This window comes from Pantherophis guttatus, chromosome 5 (genome assembly GCF_059756535.1).
Source record: "Pantherophis guttatus breed Tessera chromosome 5, ASM5975653v1, whole genome shotgun sequence".
Taxonomy (NCBI): domain Eukaryota; kingdom Metazoa; phylum Chordata; class Lepidosauria; order Squamata; family Colubridae; genus Pantherophis; species Pantherophis guttatus.
In genome coordinates, this window is record NC_142067.1 from 96231264 (window position 1) to 96255951 (window position 24688).

A 24688-nucleotide genomic window follows, 5' to 3' on the forward strand; every position below is an offset into this window, starting at 1 on the left:
TCAGCTTAACAGAAACTCACATACTTTGGGCATGTGAAACAAATGGGTGGTGGACTAAAAAGAATTATTATATGGGAGACTGAGAAAAATAGAAGAGAATAACAATGGATAAATGGATGGCTATGATAGGATCAAAGATGTTATTGGAATGTAAGCTGTGAGTTATTATTAAAGTCAAATGAAAATAGCAAACTATTTCCCTACATTCACAAGAAGCCAACCCCCCCCCTTTGATGGCATCTAAATAACTAATCTAATAGTTTCTTTTCCTTGAATCTCAATTAAAAAAGACAAAATGGAAACATCTGCCTGAAGTTCTAGAGAACAATTATAATTGAACTAATACCAGATCAGAAGAACAATGACTCATATTTATTTTTCTATATTCAGTTTTTATACTTTTAATATTTATTTGTACACAACCCAAAGTGGTAAGATAGGCAATTTCTAAATTTGATAAATGAATGGATGAATAAATAAATAGTCCAAAGTGGTCCAAGGCACTCTCTGATATTTGTCATAGTATGACTCAGATGGTTTTAAATTCAGGGAATTTATTACTGTAGAAGGATAACAAAAAATATAAGGAAATCCTAGGTTTCATTGAAAAGCAGGACGTTACCTTTCTTAAGTTAGGCCCCTAGTCTCTTTAGATGCTTTTGCCAACTTTGTGTCCCAAGGAAGTGTTGGAGAATATTCCCACAACCTATACTATAAGGCTGCAGGAGTCACCTCAGTTTTTGTTATTGGGAAATAGAGTTTACATTAATTAGATCTGGGGTTTTCTGGAAGTGACTTTCCTACCCCTTCCTGGTGATGTCAGATAATTGCTGCTGAATAAAGAGATCATACCACAAAGACAGAGTGAATACAGTAGTCCTCCTATTGTATAATCAAAAATTACTGGTGGTACCAGGCCTATGATCAATGGCCTCTGGCAAGTAGGTTTGAGGTGAATAGGATCAAGCAACTCTTAACTACCACAGAGCCTTCAAAGTCTTTTTAATTAATCAGAGCAATTACTGATTTTCTTAATGAGTGCCTATGTGTTTTAGGAGTTACATGTGCTGGACTGGCACCAGGGAGACTCAAGTTCAAGTCCAATCTTATGCAGGGTGTAAGGTAAGCCTAGCACTGTTATCTCAATTCACAGGATTGTTATTGTGGTGAAAAATAGAAGGGGAGTTTTAATTCCTGATTAAAAGGCACAATGTAAAACAAATAATAAAAAAAAAACAACTTCTGGCTGAGTCCTAAGTGATGGGATGACATAAAATTCCTGTTTCAAATAGGTTGTGGAGGATTTTCACATCAACTTGAAAGAACGACACTGACTTGCGAGCCTTATGATCATTGTTCCCACCTCGTACATCTTTCCCTCACATAAATGGAGCACTTGCCCAGAGCCTGCATTGTTCAGGAAGTTACCTAGAGATACCTTATTTTCTGAAGAGCGAGGCCTAGGTGGAAAGCTCTCCGAGACAACTTCTATCCATTGTTCTGTGCCACACCCTGATTGCCTATCGATAGATTCGCTCCAAGAGAGATTTCCCTAGGCAGCCTCTGCCTGAAAGCAAGAGACGACACCCCCTCCCCTTCTTCTTCTTCTTCTCCACACCCCCCCCCCCTCTACTTCCATTTACCCAGAAGTGCTTTGGTGCGCGTGTGTTTCCGCTGGGTTTTCCTGTCGGAGAAAGAAAGAGCGAGCTGTTGGCTTCCTCTGACTTGAGAGTTTATTTTGTATCCTTTCGCACCTCTTTCCTCCCAGCGCTCGCTTTGTTTCCCTTTCCCAGCGCTGGAGGAAGCTCCCGTGGAAAAACCAGTGTCTCTGCGCTCAGGGCGCAGCAGCAGCAGGAGGAGGAGCAGACAGAGAACCGAGGCGGGGAGTGGGGGGGGGGGGAGACGGAGGCAGGGAGCGACTGTGTCCGGGTGGCGTTTTATTGTTCGCGTGCTCCGGTGGGCGGGTGGGTGCGAGTATCTCTGCGCGCGCGCGCGCGCGCTCAAGAAAGCCGCCGCCGCCGCCGCCTGCCCTTCTCCCACCGCCGGCTCTTGGGTTCTGATGTTGGATGTAGCTGCCTGGGAAGAGACGCCTCTTGGGAGCGCCCCGCTCTTTCTTCCCGATGGTGTGAATCCGCTTCAGAGCGACCTTCGCACGAACTGAGATCGAAAAGGAACTATTTTTAAAGCGGCGAAGAAGTCACGGTAGCCCTACATTGCTCGGTCTCCTCTTTCACCGTGAAGCAAAGCAAAGCGGCAGCGGCAGCGGCGGCAGCAGCAGAAGCCTCCACCGCCCTCCTTCATCTCCATCTCTCCATTGAAGAAGAGTTTTACCCCGGACTGAAGAAAGCAAGAAACGGAAGGGCGGAGAGAGAGAGAGAGAGAAGAAAAGAAAAGATATTTCGGAGAGGCAGACACAGAAAGAAAGAGACAGAGAGACATCAAGGGGGTGACGCTTTATATTTTCACCGTGGCGTGCTAAGTGCTTGGCTCTTTATTTATATAGTTAGGAAAAATAACAAAAAGGAAAAATGGCGAATGACTCTCCTGCAAAAAGTCTGGGAGATATAGACCTTTCCTCTTTGCGGGTGAGTGTGACTTGGGGCGAGGGGGAGGCGGTGAGGATGGGAGGGAAAGCAAGGGAGAAAAGGGCTGCTTGCAGACAATCCTTGGCCGTCTTGTCTCCCTCCCGCTATCCACACAAAGCGGGCGACGTCTTCCCTGGCGTGGCTTTTGTTGTTCGGAGCTGGGTTGGGGCGGAGGGGGAAGGAAGGGAGGGAGGCTGAGAGAAAGACTTGGGATTGTACATTTCGGTGGGTGGGTGGGAGAAGAAACCTCTGTCATAGGTTGTTACACCCTAAAAAAAGGGCCCTTTACTAGTTAGCTCGTTGGCTTCCTATTTTGTGCCCTGGGCAGAAGCGAAGGGAGGATGAGTCCAGCCTTGGGTTCCTTTCCTTTGTTTGCATGTATTGGCATGTGCCTAGAAAAACAGGGTGAAACAACTGCACTGCTAAACGATCCACTCCAGTGTGTGCTTTTGGGGGATCCAGCAAGAATTGCCTAAAGATAACAATCATGTCTTCTCTTTCCCCCTCCCCCTTTCTCCCAACCATCCTTTCATTTTCCTCACCTTCATTGTGTAGGATCCTGCTGGGATTTTTGAGCTGGTGGAAGTGGTTGGAAATGGCACATACGGGCAAGTTTATAAGGTTTGTGTTAAGGATTTTTTTTTCCCCTTAAAAAAAATATATGTGCATTTTCCTTCTTCACAGTAGCCATGATGTTGGGCCATCCCTGCTTTGTGAACAAAAGTTAATAGAAATAAATTTCCTGTGGCTTTGTGACAGGGATTATCAGCACCTCTCCTTGTTTTCAAGGGACACGTTTGTGTTCATAAGTTCATAAGACACCAACTCTTGCTGCCCCTATGTTACAAACCAAAACTCTTTTTATCTTTTATTTTATCATGTGGTATTTATTTCCCTGTCTGTGCACTGGGCTGATAATGGCATGGAGAAACGGGGGTGTTCCTGTCATTATCAAAAATGATCATATAGCCTTGCTTTCGAAAAAGAACAGCTGGCTTTCTTTGTTATGAATTTGTCAAGGTGTGTGGAAGCTGACATAATATTGTCTTCAGTGTTACCTCTATAAGAGGGTGTGGATGAAAAGGGTGGGGTGAAAGTGGGGGAAAAGAGTAGGAAAGGTTATTCTCAGGCTGGAAAGCAGAAAAATCAAAATTTCTGGAACAACCTGTTTGACAAGTAGATGAAATTTGGGGGGAGGGCACAACACACACACAAATATACACAGACATGGGTAAGATAAGTTGCTGGGAAAGTCTTCAAGATATACCCCCTTTAGAGGAAACAAATACTGCAATATCATCGGCTGTGTAATGTTTAGTCACCTATATGACTAAGTTTTCCAATGTACATTGTTATGGGAGTGAAACATCACCCAGGTTTGTTTATATAAAAGACTAACATTAATTTGAGGAAGTAACAAAATGTATTTCTTGTGCTGTGTTGTAGATCTTAACAACTGTTGTTCATCAGTCATCGATTTTCATCTCTGGGTATACAGCAGAAAAGATGCATGATTGTGTACAAGTAGTTTCTGACATGTACTTGTAGATCATCTTCATATCTGATTGTTATTGCTGTATGGATTTGTATACTGTTTGCAACTGTAAAAACATTGCAGTGAGCTGAATTGTTCTGGCCTTGCTTTAGATAGAAAGAACTAGGCCTATGTAGGGATTGAATGAATCACTGTGAGTCTGAGTTTGAAACTTGATTTATAGGTGACCTTTTGATACCTGGTTTTGAGTCTCATTTTTCTGCATTGTTATTGCTTGTAAAGGTTACATCATCTTGGGTGTGTCTTTTTCTGCCTCCCATTCCCCAGAATGGAGTTCAGTTGTATGAATGCCTACCTCACTGTCAATTAATTCAAATCATGCAATAGACATAATTTAATCTTAAAATATTGCAAGCTAATTAGTACACTTTTGGAGTTGGCAGAAGGTTGATTGAAATACTTTGGTTTGAGTTCCAAAGTTTTTCATGAAATGGAAATATCCAAACACTGCTAGACCTAATATGAACAAACTGCATAAATGTCTGTACCTTGAAAGAAGACAGTTATGTAAACTAAGTGTAATTCTTCTGATAGGCTATTTCAATTTGGTAGTATTACCAATGGGATCAAAATGGTTTGATCCTCTCTCATACGCACAAATTTGCAGTGAAAAATTTAATGCCTTTTTTGAAGGAGCAGCAATTGATTGATTTTTTTCTTAGTTTGTACCTGTATCCAAATTTGTGTGCCTTTTATTAGCTATAGTGATGCTGAAGATGGGCATTACAGAGCAGTTACTTGATGAAACTTTTCAGTCTTCATTTCTTCCTTGTAGATTGCACTAGTCTATGATATGGAGCAAGTAAGATAAGTTTATACTGTGCGGTTATAGTTAAGATTTAATTTCCTTTCTTTTTAAGGGTATTTTTCTAAAGAGTTTGGCAACAAAGCTGCATAATAAACCTTAGCAAGTTGTATGAAATATTCAGACCAAACAGAAATTAAGCTGACATTTTGTGCTAAACTATAGCTTGCTAAATCCTGATTTATTATTTGCCTTTGGCTTGACATGCTTTGTGACCCCATAGTTGGCTGGGCTTATGCAGTATACACCAATGTTTGCTTCAAACAGTATATTGGTAAAAGACAACCAAATAATTTTATAGCTTAATACAGTGTGTCAGTGTGACTTTACAAATGAGTTTTATGGAGTAAATGTGTTTCCCAACTTGAGCAACTTTAAGAGGTATGGTCCCCAATTTCCAGAATTTCCTAGCCAGCATGGCCATTTTAATAATTCTAGCAGTTGAAGTCCTCATGCTTAAAGTTGCCATGGATGGGAACCACTTATTTATTCCATACATTCTCTACAAAACACCAGGGTATAAAGACAAGAATCCTATGTTCTTCCAGATGGAATTACAGCTCCAGGCTTCCCCAGCTACCAAGCCTTAGCAAGTCTTCCCCAAGTGAAGGCTGCTAAGAACAAGGAGAAAAATTTATCCCCTCTCCCAAAAATTTGCTAGTTCTAATGGAGTGACTCTCAAAAAGAGATTTGGGAGTTTGCAAGAATTCCAGTTGTGCTATTAGAAAACCATTCATATAACATTGAATATAGCCTTTAGTGTTTAACGAAATGAAGAAGGATGGCTACTCTGAAGTGTAAATAATGGATTGTCTTGTTTTTTTTTTTCTTGAGCTAAAGTAGAAAGAAGACTTGAGCTAAAGTAGAAAGAAGACTTTCTTGAGTGCTTGAGCTAAAGTAGAAAGAAGAAAGAGACTCATAGTTTCTTTACTTTTACTGTTAATTCTTTTCCATATAAGTTCAGTTTAGGTAAAAACCACAGTTTTGAGCCCTTTGTGGAAGTTTTGTTTTGAAGTTTAATTGATATGAATGATTAGCTGCTGTGGTGTACAAATGAAAACATTTTTTCTAGAAAGCAGGATAGTGTTAGAATAGGGAGAGTAAATCCTCTTTATCAATCTGAGGTCAACTGGTTTTCAGCTGAATGGCATGTACAGACTTGCTCAGCAGCATTCAGGTTCTTATTGCAGAATAAGGAGTAGCAACACTATGGATGTGTTTTCTAATGAATTGGGTGCCCTGATTTTTGTTTGAGAGGCAATAGAACAAAACAAATGTGAAGCCTCAAAATAAATTAATTGTTCTAAGGGGCATGTTTAGGGAATTCGAATTAATGATGATTTGGATTTAGTAGAAGGATTGTCTGCATATTATTTTAGGTTCTTATGTGTTGCAATAAAATAGAAACTTGTAGAAAAAAAATTGTAAAAAAGAGTTCACCAATGCTTTATCATACATCTTAAACAAAATCCTGTACTTTTAAAAGATTTAGATTATTGATGGTATTAAAGCTTATTGCTTTATAATTCTTGTGATTTATTTATATTTTTAACTAAGATCCATTAATAAGCAGTTTTAATATCTGTGAAGTGATGAACTTTGTGGGTTTTACTTCTGGTTGTTAATCTAAGAGAGAGGATTTCACTTACGGTACCTTCATGAGAGAAAGTGTATGAAAAACCCATATGAATTTAGTCGGTGACTGATGGTATTTTATAAAAATAGCGATATTCAACGCTGTTTGCTTTGTTACAAACATGTGATAAATTATATTTTTTCACAAAGTATCTTGTATGTCTGCCTGCCTGCCTGCCTGCCTACCTACCTACCTACCTACCTACTATGGGAAATCTTTATTTTGGCTTATTAGCCTTTTATTATCTGGAATTGAGTTTCTAAATACGTGTTGTTCGGAAAAACCAGTTTGACAATGATAATGTGTAAAAGACAGCTGAAGAAAGGATATAACCAATGACTTTCCTCCTGTAAAGCACTGAAATAAAAGTGAGGCACTGGAAAAACAAGTGTCCTTTGCAAACAGCTGCTGTAAATATTTCCCATGTCTTTTCAAAGACCCCAGCAAAAGCTAATGATTAGGAAATAACGGGCAATAGTAGGATTGAATTCCACAGGAAATGTGCCCTTATAATTGGGAATGGACTCACGCTGCTACTCTCTAGAACTCTTGTGAGACAATCTGTTGTGAAGACTTCTTTTACTTTATTCATATTTCAGCATTTCAAGAGCACATATAAATTATGCATGTTCCCTGTGTTTCTGGAAAGGGATGTAATGGAGAAACCAGTTGTGTGTGAAAATACTTTGAACAACTTGAGATTTTATACTTGACAAAATATTTTTTCCTGTACATTCTACTTCAGTGAAGTCTTTATCCTTTACTCTGGGATAAGAATTCTGCTGGTTATTCCAATGCTGCTGCTCTGTGTTAAACATTCTGACTACATTTCTCTTTTGTTCATTTTTCCCCAACTGTGGTATGCTTTCTGTTCTAAATAATATTTCATACATGTGATGAAGTGATTGTAATCCACAAAAGCTTCTTTTCTAATAAAATTGTTAGTCTTTAAGTCACCACATAACTCCTTTTTTTTTGTTACAGTATACTAACATGTCTAGCCACACTTAGAATTATTAGAAATTACATATACACAATTTTGAAGTTACTGATATCGCCATGTCTATATTTAATATTGTTTATTTTTTTAAAAATAGAGTTGGCTAATAGGTACCCCTCAATATTGTAACAGGTGTTTCTTTTTAAGTAGATAAACAATGTTTCTAGTGTTCAGTGTTTCAATGTACAATGTTTATTTAAACATGACCATGGCGGGTTAGTAAATCATTTTCTCCTTTAAGAAGCTTTCCCAAATCTGGTATCATTTTCATGTATTTGCCACTGTAGTTCTTAGTATGTGGTACCAAAAATGGCAGTAATACAACATGAAATTAAAAATGTCTCTAGCATGGTTGGGTAGTTGTCCAGTTTAAGTGATTTTTTCAAAGGATTATGTACAAAAGCTTACATTTGGAGTATTTCCTACCTATTTTCCCACATTTTTAAGCACTTATAATATCAGCAAACATAGTTATATGTTGCATAAATGAGTGCAGGATCCTTGTAGGAGGAGAGCTTTGTTAGACTATCATAGGAAAAGTCTGCTTAGCATCCTTTCCACCTAATACATTTTATTAAAAGGCTCATATGCTTTTGTGAGATGTTGTTTACTTCCTCAGATAAGCAGAATGACGTAGATGCATTAAGCTAATATTTCTAGCTTAAATCTGAAATATGTGTAAAATGCATGTATCTCCTAGTTGATGAAATGTGGGCAATTTTCTTATGGATCTAGCCTGAGTTGCATGATCATACAAGGGATAAAACTGATTTTTGGTTCTGTTTTTAGCATCCTGTCCCACAATATTGTCCTTACTATTTGGCAACAAATAGTATGTATGCCACAGATGCAACTATGGTTGGTATTTTAGCCTTCATCTTTTCTGTATTCAAAAAAAGTATGTGAAAATTTCTGTTGACAAAAACCATGATGGGTGTTTGGAAATTACATTGGTAATAATATCTGATGATGCATATGCATGGTTGTGACTTGAAAGTTAAGAGGAGTAAATGATAAAGAGCATAAATTAACACATGAATGAAAACAAACTAGGTAACTATGAAATTAAGAGAAAGAGAAAGGATGCATTAGCTATGAATGATGGAGGCCTGGTTTTATGGTGTAGAATTGATGAATACATGCAGGGAAGTTAATGTGGGGACCTAATTATGATTAACTGTTAAACTGTATATGAGAATGTATCAGTTGGTATTATTTAAAGTTGATATGATATAGGTTGCCCATGAAATTAGAAATCCAAAGGTGGCTGTATTTGCATATTATACATGGGCAGTGGTAATAAAATGATTAAAGATGAGTTTTAGAGAAAATTTGTGCAACATTCTGATTTAATATATCATAGGGAAAATGTTTGGGACAGAATGGCATGAGTGAGTACAGAGAAATGAACATATCTTTTAGAGAACCAATGTGAATGAATATGGTAATGGGGAAAGATCTGATTGTAACAAAAAATGTTTTTTTTGCAAATACTTACATTTAGCTTGAATATTACTTATGCATACACCTGGAAAAATAATTAATCAAAAAGCATGATTGATATGACTGCTTAAAATGAATGAGAAAATTGGTGGACAGAATGATGATGAAAAGTTTTAAATATGGAAGAGACAATTATTTGGTGTTATTAAGAGAAAGTCTTGGAAAAAACAGGAATGGACAAATAGAAAAGAAGTGAATGCACTGAAGTAATAGAATAATTGCAGGAAGGAAAACTATAGGCCTCTATTAAAAAGTATTACCATGTTTCCCTGAAAATAAGACTCTGTCTTATATTTTTTTGAACCCTGAAATAAGCGCTTGGCCTTATTGCCATGCGCTCAAAAGTCCGATTGGGCTTATTATCAGGGAGTGTCTTATTTTGGGGGAAACCGGGTAGGACAATAGATTAATCTCCAAACAGAATGTAAAAAGTAAATATTAAGAAAGATGATATGGAAAATACTTGGGATTGAATGAAAATAATTACAAGAAACAGAATAAGTGTGGAACAGTTTTTATGGAAAGGAAAATTTATTTTGAAAAGTAGTCAAAAGGTCTAAGCAGGGAATCTTCAGTACATTTTTAATGTAATTAAAAATAAATGGTATGAAATTAATTAGTAGAAAGTGAAGTGAGGTAATGTTGGAAGGTGCATTTTAGAAATGTCTATGTAAATGATAGTGATACTGTAAAGAGTGCAATTGAAATAAGGAATGAAAATTTTTAGAAGAAAAAAAATGCTAAATACAAAGAATAATAATGAAAAATAATATGAAAAGTGTAGATGGCAATGGTGGAGAAATGTTAAAATATGAATCATTAGGAAGTCACTGCTGCTTTATGCAAGATAAAGAAAGTATAGATCTGATTTTTGCTCTTTAGCTGGTAATTAAGAAACCCATGAGTATGAATTTAAGTTGCTTTAGAAAATATGTAAAAGTAAACAACCTTGAATTATTGCATGCATTAGGAAAGGATGGTGGTTGCCTCATGGATAAGAGTGGTATATGATTGAGGTAGAGTATGGCATTTGGCATTCAGCAGGATTAAACAAGGATCTATGATGTTTCCCTAGCTCAGTGTTTTTCTAAGTTGGCAATTTGAAAATGTTTGGCTTTCAACTCTCAGAATTTCCCAGCCATGCTTTGCCATATGTCATGCTAACTTTGAAAAACATTTGCCCTAGTTGTTTAAAATATACAAAATATACAAAAGTATGAAGGCTATTGCTTAACGCATTGTAAGCCGCCCTGAGTCTCCGGAGAAGGGCGGCATATAAATCAAATTAAAAAAAAATAAAAATTTGTGGAATAAATAAAAAAAATATTGTGTGATATTAAGGAGGGGTGTTGTTGGGGATGTGAATATACATGTGTTTTTACATGAAAACTCTAAGAATTTGAAGTCAATCTTCGCTTCAGATTACATTTTCTAATGCTAGTCACTAATTGGACCTAAAATTAATGTATCAAGAGTTGCATCTGACAGGCAAAATTGAATGAATACTTACAAGTTATACATAAAGAGTGAGAACCTAGAGTAAACACATGAATTTTATCATCCAGTGTTAGCAGATAGACATGTTATGTCATGGGTGTCAAACTCTATCGTGTCACGTGACGTATTGTGACATATGACATTTTTTTGTCTTTGCGGAGCCAGGGTGGGCGTGGTCTGCGTATGACGCATTTGGCATGTGGGCCGCTAGTTTGACACTCTTGTGTTATGTTGATGCTATGGTTATCCTTGCCATAGTATTAAGGAACTTTTTTCAACTTCTTTTTTTCTTTTCTAAAAGAATTTCTTTCAAATCCTTGCCTTAAGTAGCTAAGAGAAAAACTGGACAACAGTTACTGTTCTTTTTGGAGTATAAGATACACTTTCCCTCCCTATAAGTGGGTGAAAATTCTGGTGCGTCTTATACACCGAATGTTGCTGAAGCTCCGCCCACCTGCTGGCCCCTATCCTTTGGCTGTTTTTTGCCTCCACACATTCCATGTTAGATCTGTTCCAGGCTGTGGGGATCGCCACAGCACATTGTTGCCGATCACCGCCTCCACATGTTGTGTTTTCGGCCTCTGTGCATTGCATATTCAGCTGGTTCCAGGCAGTGGGAATCAGTGGCAGCGGCAGCAGCAGCAATCCCCGCTGCCTGGAACCAGCTGAAAATATGATGCGGAGGCCAAAAATGTGGTGTGTGGAGGCTGAAAATGCGATGTCCAGAGGCCAAAAGCGTGACACGTGAAGATGATGATGGGCTGTGGCTATCCCTGCAGCCTAGAACAGCTGATTGGTGGTATTCTGGGAGGCCAATCCAACCGCCAATCAGCTGCTCGTGCTGAATCAGACTGCAATAACATGCTGACCAGGCTGTTTGCTGCAAGAATGCTAGACAGATGAACACCTATGAAAGCTGGTAGGCAGAGGCAGAAATTTTTTTTCTTCTTTTCCTCCCCAAAAACTAATGTGCGTCTTATACTCCGGAGCATCTTATATTCCGAAAAATACAGTATGTAAAAATAAAAATAATAGCCTTCAGCCAAAGTACATTTATTATATATATACCCAAATAATATGTGTTGTATGGAAGTGTATTATTTAATAAAGTATGCCTTGTAGGATTTTTTAAAATACTTTTGTACTTCCCCATATGGCAGAGTGATAAAGCACAAGAGTGCTTTAATAGTATGCTTATAAAGAATTTCTGGTCAAAGCAGAAATAAAGTCAAGGGCCCATAGATGACTTTCTGTACCATCGTATATGGAGAAATGTTAACTTATGCTATTACAAAGATAATAGGTAGTATGTGGTCAGTTAAAAATGAATATTTATTGAAAGAAATCCAGATGGATGTGTGGTTCTTTATTAGAAGTTAGGAGAAAGATAAAAATACATTCAGTGTAGTTTAGTATGGAATTCTTAATAAATGAATGTATTAAAATAAGAGGGATAAGGAGATATGGGTGGTGAATGATTTAAATATAAATATGAGTGACCGGTATATTAAGGAGGATGGATTGTAGAGCATGAATGAATTAAAAGCAATAACTATTTAGAGAAAAAACAAAGGGGTTGAAAAGAAGAAAGAAGAGAAAATATTAGGTTTGGATGAAGAGAGTCTAAAAAAGATTCTCTTCAACAGGTAAAAAATTTAAAATACAAAGGTGTGCAGAAGTAGGCTTAAGGGGCTGTATATTAAGTATGGGCATTCTTTCTTTACTTGTGGACAATTTCTTGAAGGAACTCTATCTCTTCCTGGAGGAACACATGGGATCAAGTAAATGCTCATTGGAAAGCAGGGTCATTATGGGATAATGACAGAGTATGATCTTTTCTGATTGTGCCAGAAATTGAGGTACAGAGGATTCTTGTTATTTGTGGGAATTAACATTCTGTAAAATCACCATGAACACTGAATTAGTGAATACCAACTAATTTGGTATTGAGTTTGTTGGATAACTCAAATTTTTCACTGTTCTTACTGTGCGTGAATGACAGTTCTGTGATTGTTGATTTTGCAGTTACAAATAAATTTTAGCAAGTAGACAAATTCAGAAATTTGGAATCTGAAAATAATGTAAATTGACTGTATTGTCTAAATGGGCTGTACAAATCTGCTTGCAGTATTCAAAATCGACTGTAAACTTAGATGAAACTATTGTAGAAAGTATACATGATGTTTGTGTTAGAACACAGAAATATTAGGGATTGCTTTTGTTTTAAGAATAGTTACAGACCTATGTGTTCTAACTTTTCAGAGAAAGGCAGCGGGGGAAATAATAAACAATCCAGTTCTTATTTTTTTGAAATCTTTAGCTACTTGTTCAGTAATAAATGAATATTGTCCAACAACTATGGAAAAGATGTAAAATAATTTCAAGTAGAAATAATATTTGAACACTTAATACTTGAACACTTAATACTTCGTTATATAGTGATATGAGATTATGTTGAAACACCTTGTTTAAAGTTGCATATATGAATAAGCATTCATTAGATGGATTCATACATTAAAGTTTAACTATTAAACTATGTGTAGGTTATTAAACCACAGTGCTGAATTTTAACACATTAAAACCAACTACATATTTTAGTCTGTGTCTAAATGTCATTCCAGAATAAATTTCTTTTACTTTCTTTCTTTGTTTTATATCTTATATTAATTCTGACTTAGGGGAAAAAAACTGTCTTGCCATTTGAATAAATAGCTATTACCCAAAGAATAATACCAATATTATATTTTTGTAGCCCCCCCCCCGCCCCAATGTGTCTACGTTTTTTTAAAAAGCTCTGCATCTATCTTTAATGGAACAAAAGTACAATTTTTAAAAATGAGTTTTTCAGTTTGGAAACGCAGATTCAGGAATTGATTCAACTCTATAACTCAGGTAGAAAATAAAATTTATTCGATTATATTCTCTCTTCTGAAAGCAGTTTAGCTTTCTAACAGTATGGGTAATTAAGCAGTTAGTGTCAGCTGTGCTGGGAAAAATGTTCATCACTGTTTGATCACGTGCTAAGAAAGATATGTGGAGATCTCAGGTATAGGTGTCTATTTCACAGATGTTATTATAATATATAGTACCAAATTAGGAATTCTGCTTTAAATTAATGCTATATTTGTGTTGAATAAAGGAGAATTGCACTATTTACAATTCTGAATTTATAGACAAGGAATGCTAGAGGAATATCTAGTATAGCTCTTTAGCTGAACAGGGTGTTTTATTAGTTAATTCCTGGTTAATTTTCTTTGGAAATTCTTTTTAAGTATGATGTTAACTTCTCAAACATTGAGCTTTATTCTACGAATAATTCCTTATACCAAGATTCAAAACTTACTTTCCAAATATAGATCTATGAACAACAACAAAAAAAGCAACTTAAGGGCCTCCATTTAAGCATTATTATAGTTAATACTCAGTGCAGTGGTTCCAAAAGTTTTATGCAGTATTACAATGCCTATAAAGGAGCTTGTTGCATCTAGCCAGTCTCGGTTGATCTCTAGGGAGCTAAAACAGAGATCAGCCTGAATAGAACTTGGACCTGATACCACCAGAAAAACCCACATCTCTAGTTTAGAGTGGGAAGTTGAACAAGCATTTGGGAAAAAGGCACTGAAAACCCCTTTTCATATTGTTACCAAGACACTTACCTGGATGGGCCCATAAAATCATTGATGTCAAGCCTGACCCAGGGGTGACTTTGCCTTAATCAAAGGTATTTACAAGGGCACACCTTTCATTGTTTTAAGAGGTTCATGGAATTTAAACAATGCTAAGAAGATTTAAATTACGCATGTCAGAACAAGAAATCCAAAAATTTTCAGTAGGGCTGAATATATCTTAAGTAAGGTAAGCCTGTAGATTATATGGCAATGATGGTGAACCTATGGCACATGTGCCGGAAGTGGCACACAGAGCCATCTCTCCTGGCACATGATCCATCACCTGTTGGTCTTCTGGGTTCCGGTGTGCCAGCCAGCTGATCTCTACATGGGGCTCCCCTTGAAGAGCACCCGGAGGCTCCAACTGGTCCAGAATGCAGCTGCGCGGGTGATTATGGGAGCGACATGGTGCTCCCATGTAACACCTCTCCACCGCCAGCTCCCGGTGGTCTTCCTGGTGCGATTCAAGGTGTTGGTTACTATCTTCAGAGCGCTCCATGGTTTAGGACCTGGGTACTTACGAGATCGCCTTCTGCTACCGATAGCCTCCCACCAGCCAGTACGTTCCCACAGAGAGGGACTCCTCGGGGTGCCGTCGGTCAAACTATGTCGACTGGCGACTCCCAGGGGCAGATCCTTCTCTGTGGGGGAACCTGCCCTCTGGAACGAATTGCCCTGGGATTTACGGATGATCCCTGACCTACGCACCTTTCGTCGTGCCCTCAAGATGCTGTTGTTTCAACAAGCTGGGCTGGCCTGAATACCAAGATCAATTTTAAGTTATATGGGTTGTCTTTGTCTTAATTGAAATGGGCCAAATTATTTAATTCCTTTTAAACTGTTTTAAATTTTATACGTGTTCGTTTTTATTTTTAGCTGTGCACCGCCCTGAGTCCTTCGGGAGAAGGGCGGTATAAAAAATTAAATAAATTAATTAATAAAAAAAATATCACGCACACGGGAGTGCCGGAAACCAGAAGAGCAGCGCCCTATGCACATGCACACACCAGGAAGATGATCTTTCTGTTTCCAGCGCGAGCATGTGCACCTACACATTGGTCTTTGTGCACGCATGCGTGCCAGAAACCAGAAGACCAGGTGGCCGGTGCACATGTGCGTGCCAGAAACCGGAAGATCATCTTCTCAGCGTGCACATGTGCACCTTGCGGCTGCTCCTCCGGTTTCTGGCTGCGTGCGTGCACTCCCATTTTGGCACTCAATGCCAAAAAGGTTCGCCAACACTGGCATAAGGTGTTCTACATCTAGAACTACTGGTGTTCTCTAGGAGTGTTAGAGCTAATCTGTTGCCTGATGTTTAACTATAACATCTAATAATGAGTCCATAACTACATTCTGCCAATTCTGAGTTAAATGTAGTTCAATGCTAAATAGTTTCTGATATTCTGCTGCTTGGGAGATACTCACAACTTATTTGTTAGCAATATTTTTGAGTCGTTTAATCAGTCCTTGCAAAATCTATATATCTGAGACGTTTTGGTTGTTGGATGTCATAAAGGCAGGCATGAAACCTTGTTTCTTCTAGCAGAATCACACATTGCAGAGAAAAATTGGGCAGTTATATATGAAAACTGGAAGAAGTTAACTAAAACCTTTCAATCCTGCAAAACTTTTGTTTGAGTAAAGAAAAGACCATAACTACATTTGTAAGTAACTGGAAGTCTTGTATGGGGTTGATGCTAATTAGAAAGGATAGAATATGCAAAGAATGGAGCCATCTATAACCTTAGAGAAGATAAAATCTAAATGCATTATATTTGCTCAAAAGAAGATAGTAAGCCACCTTATTTTTTTTCTTTTTCTATCTTTTATTTTCTTCTGTTTACTGATCACTTTTCTTTTTCTCTTTAAATTATATTTTTTTTCTTTGTAAAAACTTCTTCAATACAAATTAATTAAAATAAATTACTTTTATTAAATGTATATAGCTGCCTATTTCGCCATACTATCTCTGGATAACTAACACAGTTAAAAAACAAGCAGCAATGAAAATAAAACTTAACAGCCAATGTTAAAACAGTTGAAGTAGCATTAACACAACATCTGGGCTCTGACTGACAGTTTGATCCTCAAACCCAGTAACACTTTTTATTGAAATATTTGCTATTAATGAAATGATTGATAGTTTCTTGATTTCCTAATACAATATTTCATTTCTTACAATGAATTTTTTATAACAGTATTTAGTATTTTCTTTTAATTTTTATATATTACTGCTTGAATATAAGAATCATGTGTAAATATTTTCCCTTTTTAAATTTGGAATTTTATAGTGCTAGTCATGGGAGTCTTCCAGGATAAACTGCTCAAGGAGCTAGATAAAAACTTTTGAAGTTCTTCTATTTGGTTTTCAAGGCCAACTTCATTTAATGTTTGTGAAATGAACCATAGGCTGAGATCAATATATGTCAGCTTATGGTAAATATGCACACTTTTATTTTCTTTATCCCACTTTGTTTTTAGAGTTGTTAACAGATTAAAGGGATTTTAACTGACTAATAGAATTTTAAAGCATTGATTCACCATAATTACCAGCTTATTGTGAAACTTCAATTGAGGTGCCTTCGGAATATCCTTGGCTCCTCTTGCAGCTGAGATGGTTAAACAGCCTAGAACAATTCTGTTTGTGGATTGATTAATTATTATATGTCAGAGTCTGTGGCTGCTGCTGTTCATAACAAGCCAGACTTGGTTCTTACGACTTTTTGTTAAAATGATGAACCTATATGTCCTACCACTCTCAGGAAGAAATCTTCTAGAATTTAATCAGTCTTTTTGACGGCTTACTCTAAATAGGAATGAATACACTTAATGCATTTTCACACATATCTCCTTTGTGAAAAACTGGAATTCTAAAGAATTTTTATTGTTGCATAAAGTTAATCCAGTCTGGGTATGTGGCATTTTGTTTCTACAGTTTATCTCTTGCATCCTTACAAAAAAAATTAATATGGGTAAAGTGAATGTTTTATTCATATGCTAACTTAATAATTGAGGAATATTTCTGTCTGAAATCTATGTAGAAATTCACCAATATGGAAATAACAGTTTTGATTTTAAAGGGTGGACACATTATTATTGTAATCTTAGCAAATCTCTTGAGAAGATATAATGGTGATGCAATGCATTTCCCATAATATGACTTCAGGAATACAAAATACTGATTTGCAGTTCTGTGTGATTCTCTAACAGCCATAATGCTGTTTTTTTTTCACCTTTTCACTATGTAGTTCCTTAGTGTTGTTAAGACTGAAGGAACATTGAAATCTCTGCTCATTAATTTGAAGCAGGAATTTTTTCTCTGTATTGAATAAGATTTAATAGTAAAAAGTAGACCATTTAAATATTTATCTGAGAAATTTTTTCCTCCTTGTACTTAAGAAAAATAATAATAATAAAACATTTAAATACTTTGAAATCTAGAAAAAAACAGGTCTGGGAAGAATGCTTCCATGGATCTAATAGTTGGTTAAATGTTTATTTAGCATTATTGCAAAAAGAAAATTTTCTCAAATTATTGAAGTGTAAGTAGGTACGTATGCTAAGTATAATATAGAATTGTAGAATTAAATCTTATGATTTGGTTGAAAAAACTTTGAAATTACAATTTTTATGAACGATTACTTATGGATGTGTTTAGATTTGCTTTTTATGACTGTGTACAGATTTTGTATAAATATCTTTCAAGTTCAATTTATGGTTGCAAATATTTCTGAATTTTAATACAGCTACCATTTTGAAAGAAACTATTTCAAATCTTTGCAGCAGTTACACAGTAATTATCTACTTTGCCCTTCCATAAACAATGTTTTTAATCAATAAATCCAAAAATCAGCAGTTCATTTTAATCTACTTTCAGTAAAAAATTTGTAAGAGGTTTTCAGCCTTTTATAAAAGGAGTTGTAGTTCCCTCCTTGATCCAACAAGTAAATTTGTCCATTTCTCCAACTGAGCCATCTTACGTATTTTTATTAATTTATTAAATGTTTACGCCATCCATCTCCCCTGTAAGATAACTCTGGCAGCCATTACTTCATTATTGGTGCTTTTAGTCTTCCATCTTTGTGCATATAATAGTTTCACTGCATTTAACTTCTGCTTTTTACAATCTTATCTACATAGGCTATTCTTAAGAAAATTATGTTATTACTACACTCTGCCAATTCTCCCGGTAGCAGCAAACCTCCTGAAATTGTAAGAAGTGTCAAAACAGCCCAAGTTAGATGTGGCTTCTAAACACTAGTTTGGCTTTGAAGAGAACTTTGCTAAGTATGTCGTGTGGAAAATCAGTCAAATTGTGGGGGATTTATATTACTTTACTGAGATTTTGATTCACTTAAAAAATTAACTATACTGTGTGACCTGTTGGTTCATCCTTATTTGCCATACAATACAGATTATGCTCCCTTAGCAGAAACCTGGTGGAGGCTTTTCCTCTGTTGACCCATGGAACAACCTGCTGTATTGTTGGGAATTGCATGAGGAAAATGTACCTCTGCTCCTCAACTGGTGTGTCCCCAAGATCTCCTTTTCAAATGTTGAAATCCCTCAGCTAGCCCTACCTTTGCTGCAGTCTTCCTTGTCCTTCTCTTGCTGCCCACTGCTGTCAGATTCAGCCTTGGGTCCCAAGCAGCCAATCATTGCTTCCTGTTGGGCCTTGCCGCCAGCTGATTGGACATAGCAGTCAGAGGGAGGGAGGAAAGAGGTGGGGATATGCCCCTCCTATCTTCCCTTGCGCCACACCATCTACAGGTCGCTGGGAAATGTAGTCAGAAATGACAATCACATTACTATGGCTGATGGTGGTGGTGTAGCAGTGCTGAAAGGGCCACAATCCCGGTAATGGCTCCCAGATTTTGGACACATTTATTAAATTAGCCCATTTGAGGTAGACTGATTCAGAAACTGTTGCCCTAGATGCACTGTTTTACCAAATGGAAGGTTACAAAGAGACAGGAGAGTTTTAGTAGTATATAGCCCTTAGCAATAGCATTTAGGCTTATATACTGCTTTACAGTACTTTTACAGCCCTCTCTAATCGGCTTACAGAGTCAGCATATTGCCCCCAACAATCTGGGTCCTCATTTTATCAACTTCGGAAGGATGGAAGTTTGAATCAATCTTGAGCCAGTGGGACTTGAATTGCCGAACTGCAATCAGCAGTCAGCAGAAGTAGCCAGCAGTACTGCACTCTAATCGCTGCGCCACCATGGCCCCATATAGATGTAGCGTGTTGAAGACCATGAGCTTCTTGTTACATGCATGTGGGTCATAGGCTTGCTGTTTATTGATAAATTTACTGTAGACTTCAGCCCTGGCCTTCAGTGTTCTCTTTTCAGTTCTCTCTTTTCCCTTTGCCTCTTATATATTATATACTGTGATCTTAATGGATTTGGAGTTATATGGAAAAGTACTAAATTACTTTTTCTTTACTTATAGTACAATTGTGTGTATTTTATTTGTAAGAAAATACAGTATACAGTTTCAAACTGTATATTGCATATTTTACCATCTGTTGCAAGTCACTTGTGGAATGTGTGGGAAAGTAAGTAGGGATGTGAGAGACACTGAACTGAAGATATATTTTGACAGCCAAGCTATTATGTTGCATGATTTCTTGTGCTTTGCAATGTATGTGGTCCTTCCCCCAAGTATTTTGACTTCACACTCCATTCATGAATGTTCACTATCCTGGTGGCAGCAGTTACAAGTTACTAGTCTTGCTGTTCTGTTCATTTATGTATGTATGTATCATTCACATTTATATGCTCCTTTCTGCAAGGACAGTAATAGAGCTCTATGGAACTAATGCCTTTCAATTTCAAGTAATATGTCATAGAGTTCATTTAAAAATTGTTCTGGATATTGACTTTTAGTATTTGCTTGAAATGAGTGCAAGGACCTGTGGTGGCACAGTGGTTGGAATGCAGTATGGCAGACTAACTCTGCCCACAGACTGGAGTTCTATCCTGACCAGTTCAAGATTGACTCGGCCTTCTATCCTTCCGAGGTTGGTAAAATGAGAATTCAAATTGTTGGGGCAATATGCTGACTTTGTAAACCGCTTATTTATTTATTTTATTTATTTTATTTATTTTATTTATTTTATTTATTTTATTTATTTTATTTATTTTATTTATTTTATTTATTTTATTTATTTTATTTATTTTATTTATTTATTTATTGAATTTTTATACCGCCCTTCTTCTGAAGGACTCAGGGCGGTGCACAACCACGATAAAACCAACAGTAAATAAAAGTTAAAATTAATTAAAACAAATTAAATAATCTGGTCGAGAACATAATTAAAAACGTAGAGTTTAGAGAGTGCTGTAAAAGACTGTGGGATAGTATATATGTCTAAGTGTTATTACTATTGCTAAGGAATCTTGTATTTAATGAACCTATTTTTTCCCCCTTCAGTTAGTGAGATTTCTAATACTAAAAATATAAACTCCTTGTTCCAGTCCAGTGCATTGCAGACTACAGTTCCCATTATCACCAGTCAGCCAGATTGATGGAAAATTGGCAGGAGCCAAACTGGTTCAGAAATAAAGCTTTGAATTTAGAACTCCAAGTTTGGCTGATAATTTTTTCCCCCTTAATTTCTCCCCCTCCCCCCATATTAAACGATACATGCAGGTAATCCTCGACTTACAACCACAATTGAGCCCAACATTTCTGTTGTTAAGTGAAACATTTGTTAAGTGAGTTTTGCCCCATTTTACAACTTTTCTTGCCTCAGTTGTTACCTGAAGTTGTTAAGTTAGTAACACAGTTGTTAAGTGAATCTGGCTTCCCCATTAGTTTCCTTGTCAGAAAGTCACAGAAGGTGATCATGTGACCCCCACAGGACACTGCAATCATCATAAATATGAGTCAATTCCCAAGCATCTGAATTTTGATCACATGTCCATGGGGATGCTACAAGGATCATAAGTGTGAAAAACAGTAATAAATCACCTTTTTTCAATCCTGTTGTAGCTTTGAATGGTCACTAAATGAACTGTTGTAAGTGGACAACTATCTGTATATGGATATAAAAATTTGTACAGAAAGTCCTCAATTTACGACTACAATTGGGCTTGGAAATTTCATCCACTAAATTAATCTGATTTTATGACCATTTTTCCTGCAGTCAGTAAGCAAATCACTGTGATTGTTAAGCAACTGATATGATTGTTAAGCAAATTTTCAATTGACTTTGAAATTGAAAATACACCCACACAGATTATATGTACATTTGCATTTGTTTAATCTAACTATTACCAGACAATGTGTAGTACATTCTTGTATAAAAGAAAAAGCCTTCCAATCAGGGGTGAAATGCTACCAGTTCAGACTGGTTTGCCCAAACCGATAGTAATAAAAGCTATCAGTTCGCCCAAACCGGTAGTAAAAAAATGCTACCGGTTTAGACGAACCAGTATTTCTGATGATCAGCTGTGCCATACGATTTATATTCTCTAGAAAGCAGGAAATCTAAATCCTGCGGCACAGCTGTTCCTCCCCCGTTGTTCTACTTACCTTCTTAAGCCTCCTTTTTCAGCTGCGCTGTAGTACCTGCGGTGTGCCTGCGTGCAAAGCACGTGTTTGGCGTGCACAGCAAACTGGTAGAAGACCTCGGAGGATTTCATCACTGCTTCCAATATATTGTAGACTATTTATGAATGCATTGAGTATTTCTGATTAATTAAAAGCTTATTTTAATTATATAACTACTAGGAAAAGACATATTAAACATGCTTTTTGGAGGCTATATAGAAAGATGAACATATTTTAGAAAGTTGAAACAAGTTTCTGAAAACATTAATATAGGGAAACAATTTTAAACAAAAGGTGTTTAAAATAATTAGTAGCCTATTACTTAGTAGCCCAGCACATTTGTGTTAATACTTCCTTTCATGGGTCTCTACCAAATTAATCAGTGTTCTACCTTGCACTAACTGAAATTGTAGCAGTAAAATCTTTAAACATTGAGCTAATTGAAGTTATCTTCTATCTTTAGGAATGCATGGATGTATGTCTGTATATTCTTCGAGATACCGCTATAAAGTATTTTAAGCCTTTTGCAGATTCTCAATACAAAATAACAACAGCCCAGCATAGGCATATAGAAAAGAAAAGAAATAGGATAAGGCTATTGCTTTGGCTCCTAAATCATAATCTCAAATTGAGATTGTGCTGAAATATATTCTTTTTCTTTCAAGAAAAGGAAGATAAATGGAATTTGAGAAATTGATTAGACCTGATGGGCTGTGATGAAATTATTATAGTTCTTTGCCTGATATGGATACTCTATATTTTCTTTTCAAAAGTATGTCTACCGCTCTGGTACGGATTTGCTTGATACAGAAGTCACTTAATTTCCCTAAGAACATTGCCAAGCCTATGTGTAGTTTGCAACTTGGTACATCTTTCTAAAACTTGAATTCTGAACCAAAAACATTGAATTACAGAAGCTATAAAAGGCATAGAAAGCAAGAAACATTGACTTGATTGGCTTGCTGTCTTTGTTAATTGTGCCAATCTCATATAGCTGTCGAGAATTATTTAGAATACCATAATGCTATCCAGAACCATTAAGAATATGGCTTAACTGTTGCTCTAAAGAGTTCACATATCAACATTTACTGGTATTCCAAAGATTGAAGTTGGACTTGTTTGAAGACAGCTAGGCACTGTTCACATGTTTTGAGTCATTTTTTTAATTTTCTTTTTTAAATTTAGTTGAGGGGTGATGGACACCATTGGTGCAGTCATATGCTATGCTGCTTGCAAACACCACATTGCCTTTATCTGGTTTATGTGGTGATCTTCAAACACTTTTGATGATAATATATTAATCTGCATGAAGTAAGATAATTCTTGGAGCTGTTGATTCTATTAGAAGTTAAATATGTCCAAATGAATTGATTATGTTCTTAATATTTATATATTCTGAATTTAATGAGAAGCGTGCTCCTACTTTTCCAAAGGAATTTGAGGACATATTATGGAACTTCACAAATTGATATTCATGAGGCTTAGTCACTCACCCAATGGTCTGGTGTTCTCTCTTTTTAGAGGAAAGAATAGATGGGTACATTTTTAGAGATAGCGGCGGCAGCTGATCTTTATATTTTATTTTATATAAATAATATATATTTTTATGCTTTAAAAAGTTGATTCTGACATTTTGCTTTGATTTATTTAATGTTAGTGCTGCCCAACTCCAGAGCAACTCTTGAGCTTTCCATTATTTAATTGAAAATATTTTAAAATGTAAAACTGAGGTGGTCTGGCACATTTTTGATATCATACTGAACATAAAAGATTGTATGTCTAAAAACTGAACCACCTTCAATAATTCTAAAAGGTGTTTCTTACTATAGAGAAGAAAAAATAATAACACCCTAGCTCAGTGATGGCTAACCTTTTTGCCATTGCGTGCCCGGAGTGTGTGGGGGGTCATGCGTGCATGTGCCCATACACATAATTCTATGTGCCCTGCCCTCTTACATGTGCACACGAACCCCCCCCCCGCTCATGGCACGCGATGGCACGGTAGGTCCGTTTTTCTCTTACCCCATCTCCAGAGCCTTTCTTGGAGTATGAGAAGGGCAAAAACGGCCTTTTCCACCTCCCCGGAAGCCCTCCAGAGGCCAAAAACAGCCCATTTACCAATTTCTGGTTTTTTGCTCTCCCCAGCCTCCAGAGCCTTTCTAGGAGTTTGGGGAGGGTGAAAACAGCCTTCCTGGCCCTCCAGAGGCTAAAACCAGCCCAACTTCCGGTTTTTGCTCTCCCCAGCCTCCAGAGCCTTTCTAAGAGTTTGGGGAGGGTGAAAACAGCCTTCCTGGCCTTCTGGAGGCCAAAAACGGCCCATTTACCAACTTCTAGTTTTTTGCTCTCCCCAGCCTCCAGAGCCTTTCTAGGAGTTTGGGGAGGATGAAAACAGCCTTCCTGGCCCTCCGGAGGGCAAAAACAGCCTGTTTGACAACTTCTGTTCCTGGTGTTTTGATTATTTAATTAATTTATATGTATGTTTGTTGTACAGTTTAATATAACTTAAAAGGTGTGTGACACTTGGCTAAAAAATTAAAATGGAAAATATAAAGTGGTCTATGGACACGATAGAAACTTGGATGGCTTGCAAAAGAGAAAGGTATGGAAAGGTACAGTTAACAAGATTGGTTGGTACAGACTAAACTCAATTATATTTATTTTTCTTCCTTTTTTTCTACTATGTCTGTAATTTCTTTGGCTTATTATTTTTTCATCTTTTGGCTGACTTTATTCCAAAAAAGGAATAGGATGATATAGTTTACATCTGAAGCTTTAATTAATCCTCACTATGAAATAGATAGTTTTAAAAATTCAATTTGTATCTTGCATGTATTCAATTGATAACTATTTTATGTTTTTAAAAACCCTTTATTTTT

At 36.8% G+C, this 24688-nt stretch overlaps 1 protein-coding gene and 1 long non-coding RNA gene across 5 annotated transcripts in view; one reads left to right on the top strand and one right to left on the bottom strand.

The window, feature by feature from the left end:
- LOC132710453 (uncharacterized) overlaps positions 1-1599 on the bottom strand; it is a 41520-nt gene extending 39921 nt beyond the window's left edge. The window contains exon 1 of the long non-coding RNA XR_009621153.2: positions 1439-1599. This is a non-coding gene — a long non-coding RNA (uncharacterized LOC132710453). The remainder of the gene's footprint in view (positions 1-1438) is intronic.
- Positions 1600-1659: 60 nt separating this feature from the next.
- Positions 1660-24688, top strand: part of MAP4K4 (mitogen-activated protein kinase kinase kinase kinase 4) — a 147622-nt gene continuing 124593 nt past the window's right edge. For all 4 annotated transcript variants that reach the window (XM_034419942.3, XM_034419978.3, XM_034419989.3 and 1 more), the window contains exons 1-2: positions 1660-2585; positions 3141-3206. In XM_034419942.3, coding sequence (XP_034275833.1) covers positions 2529-2585; positions 3141-3206 — 123 coding nt within the window. In that variant the 5' untranslated portion in view covers positions 1660-2528. The remainder of the gene's footprint in view (positions 2586-3140; positions 3207-24688) is intronic.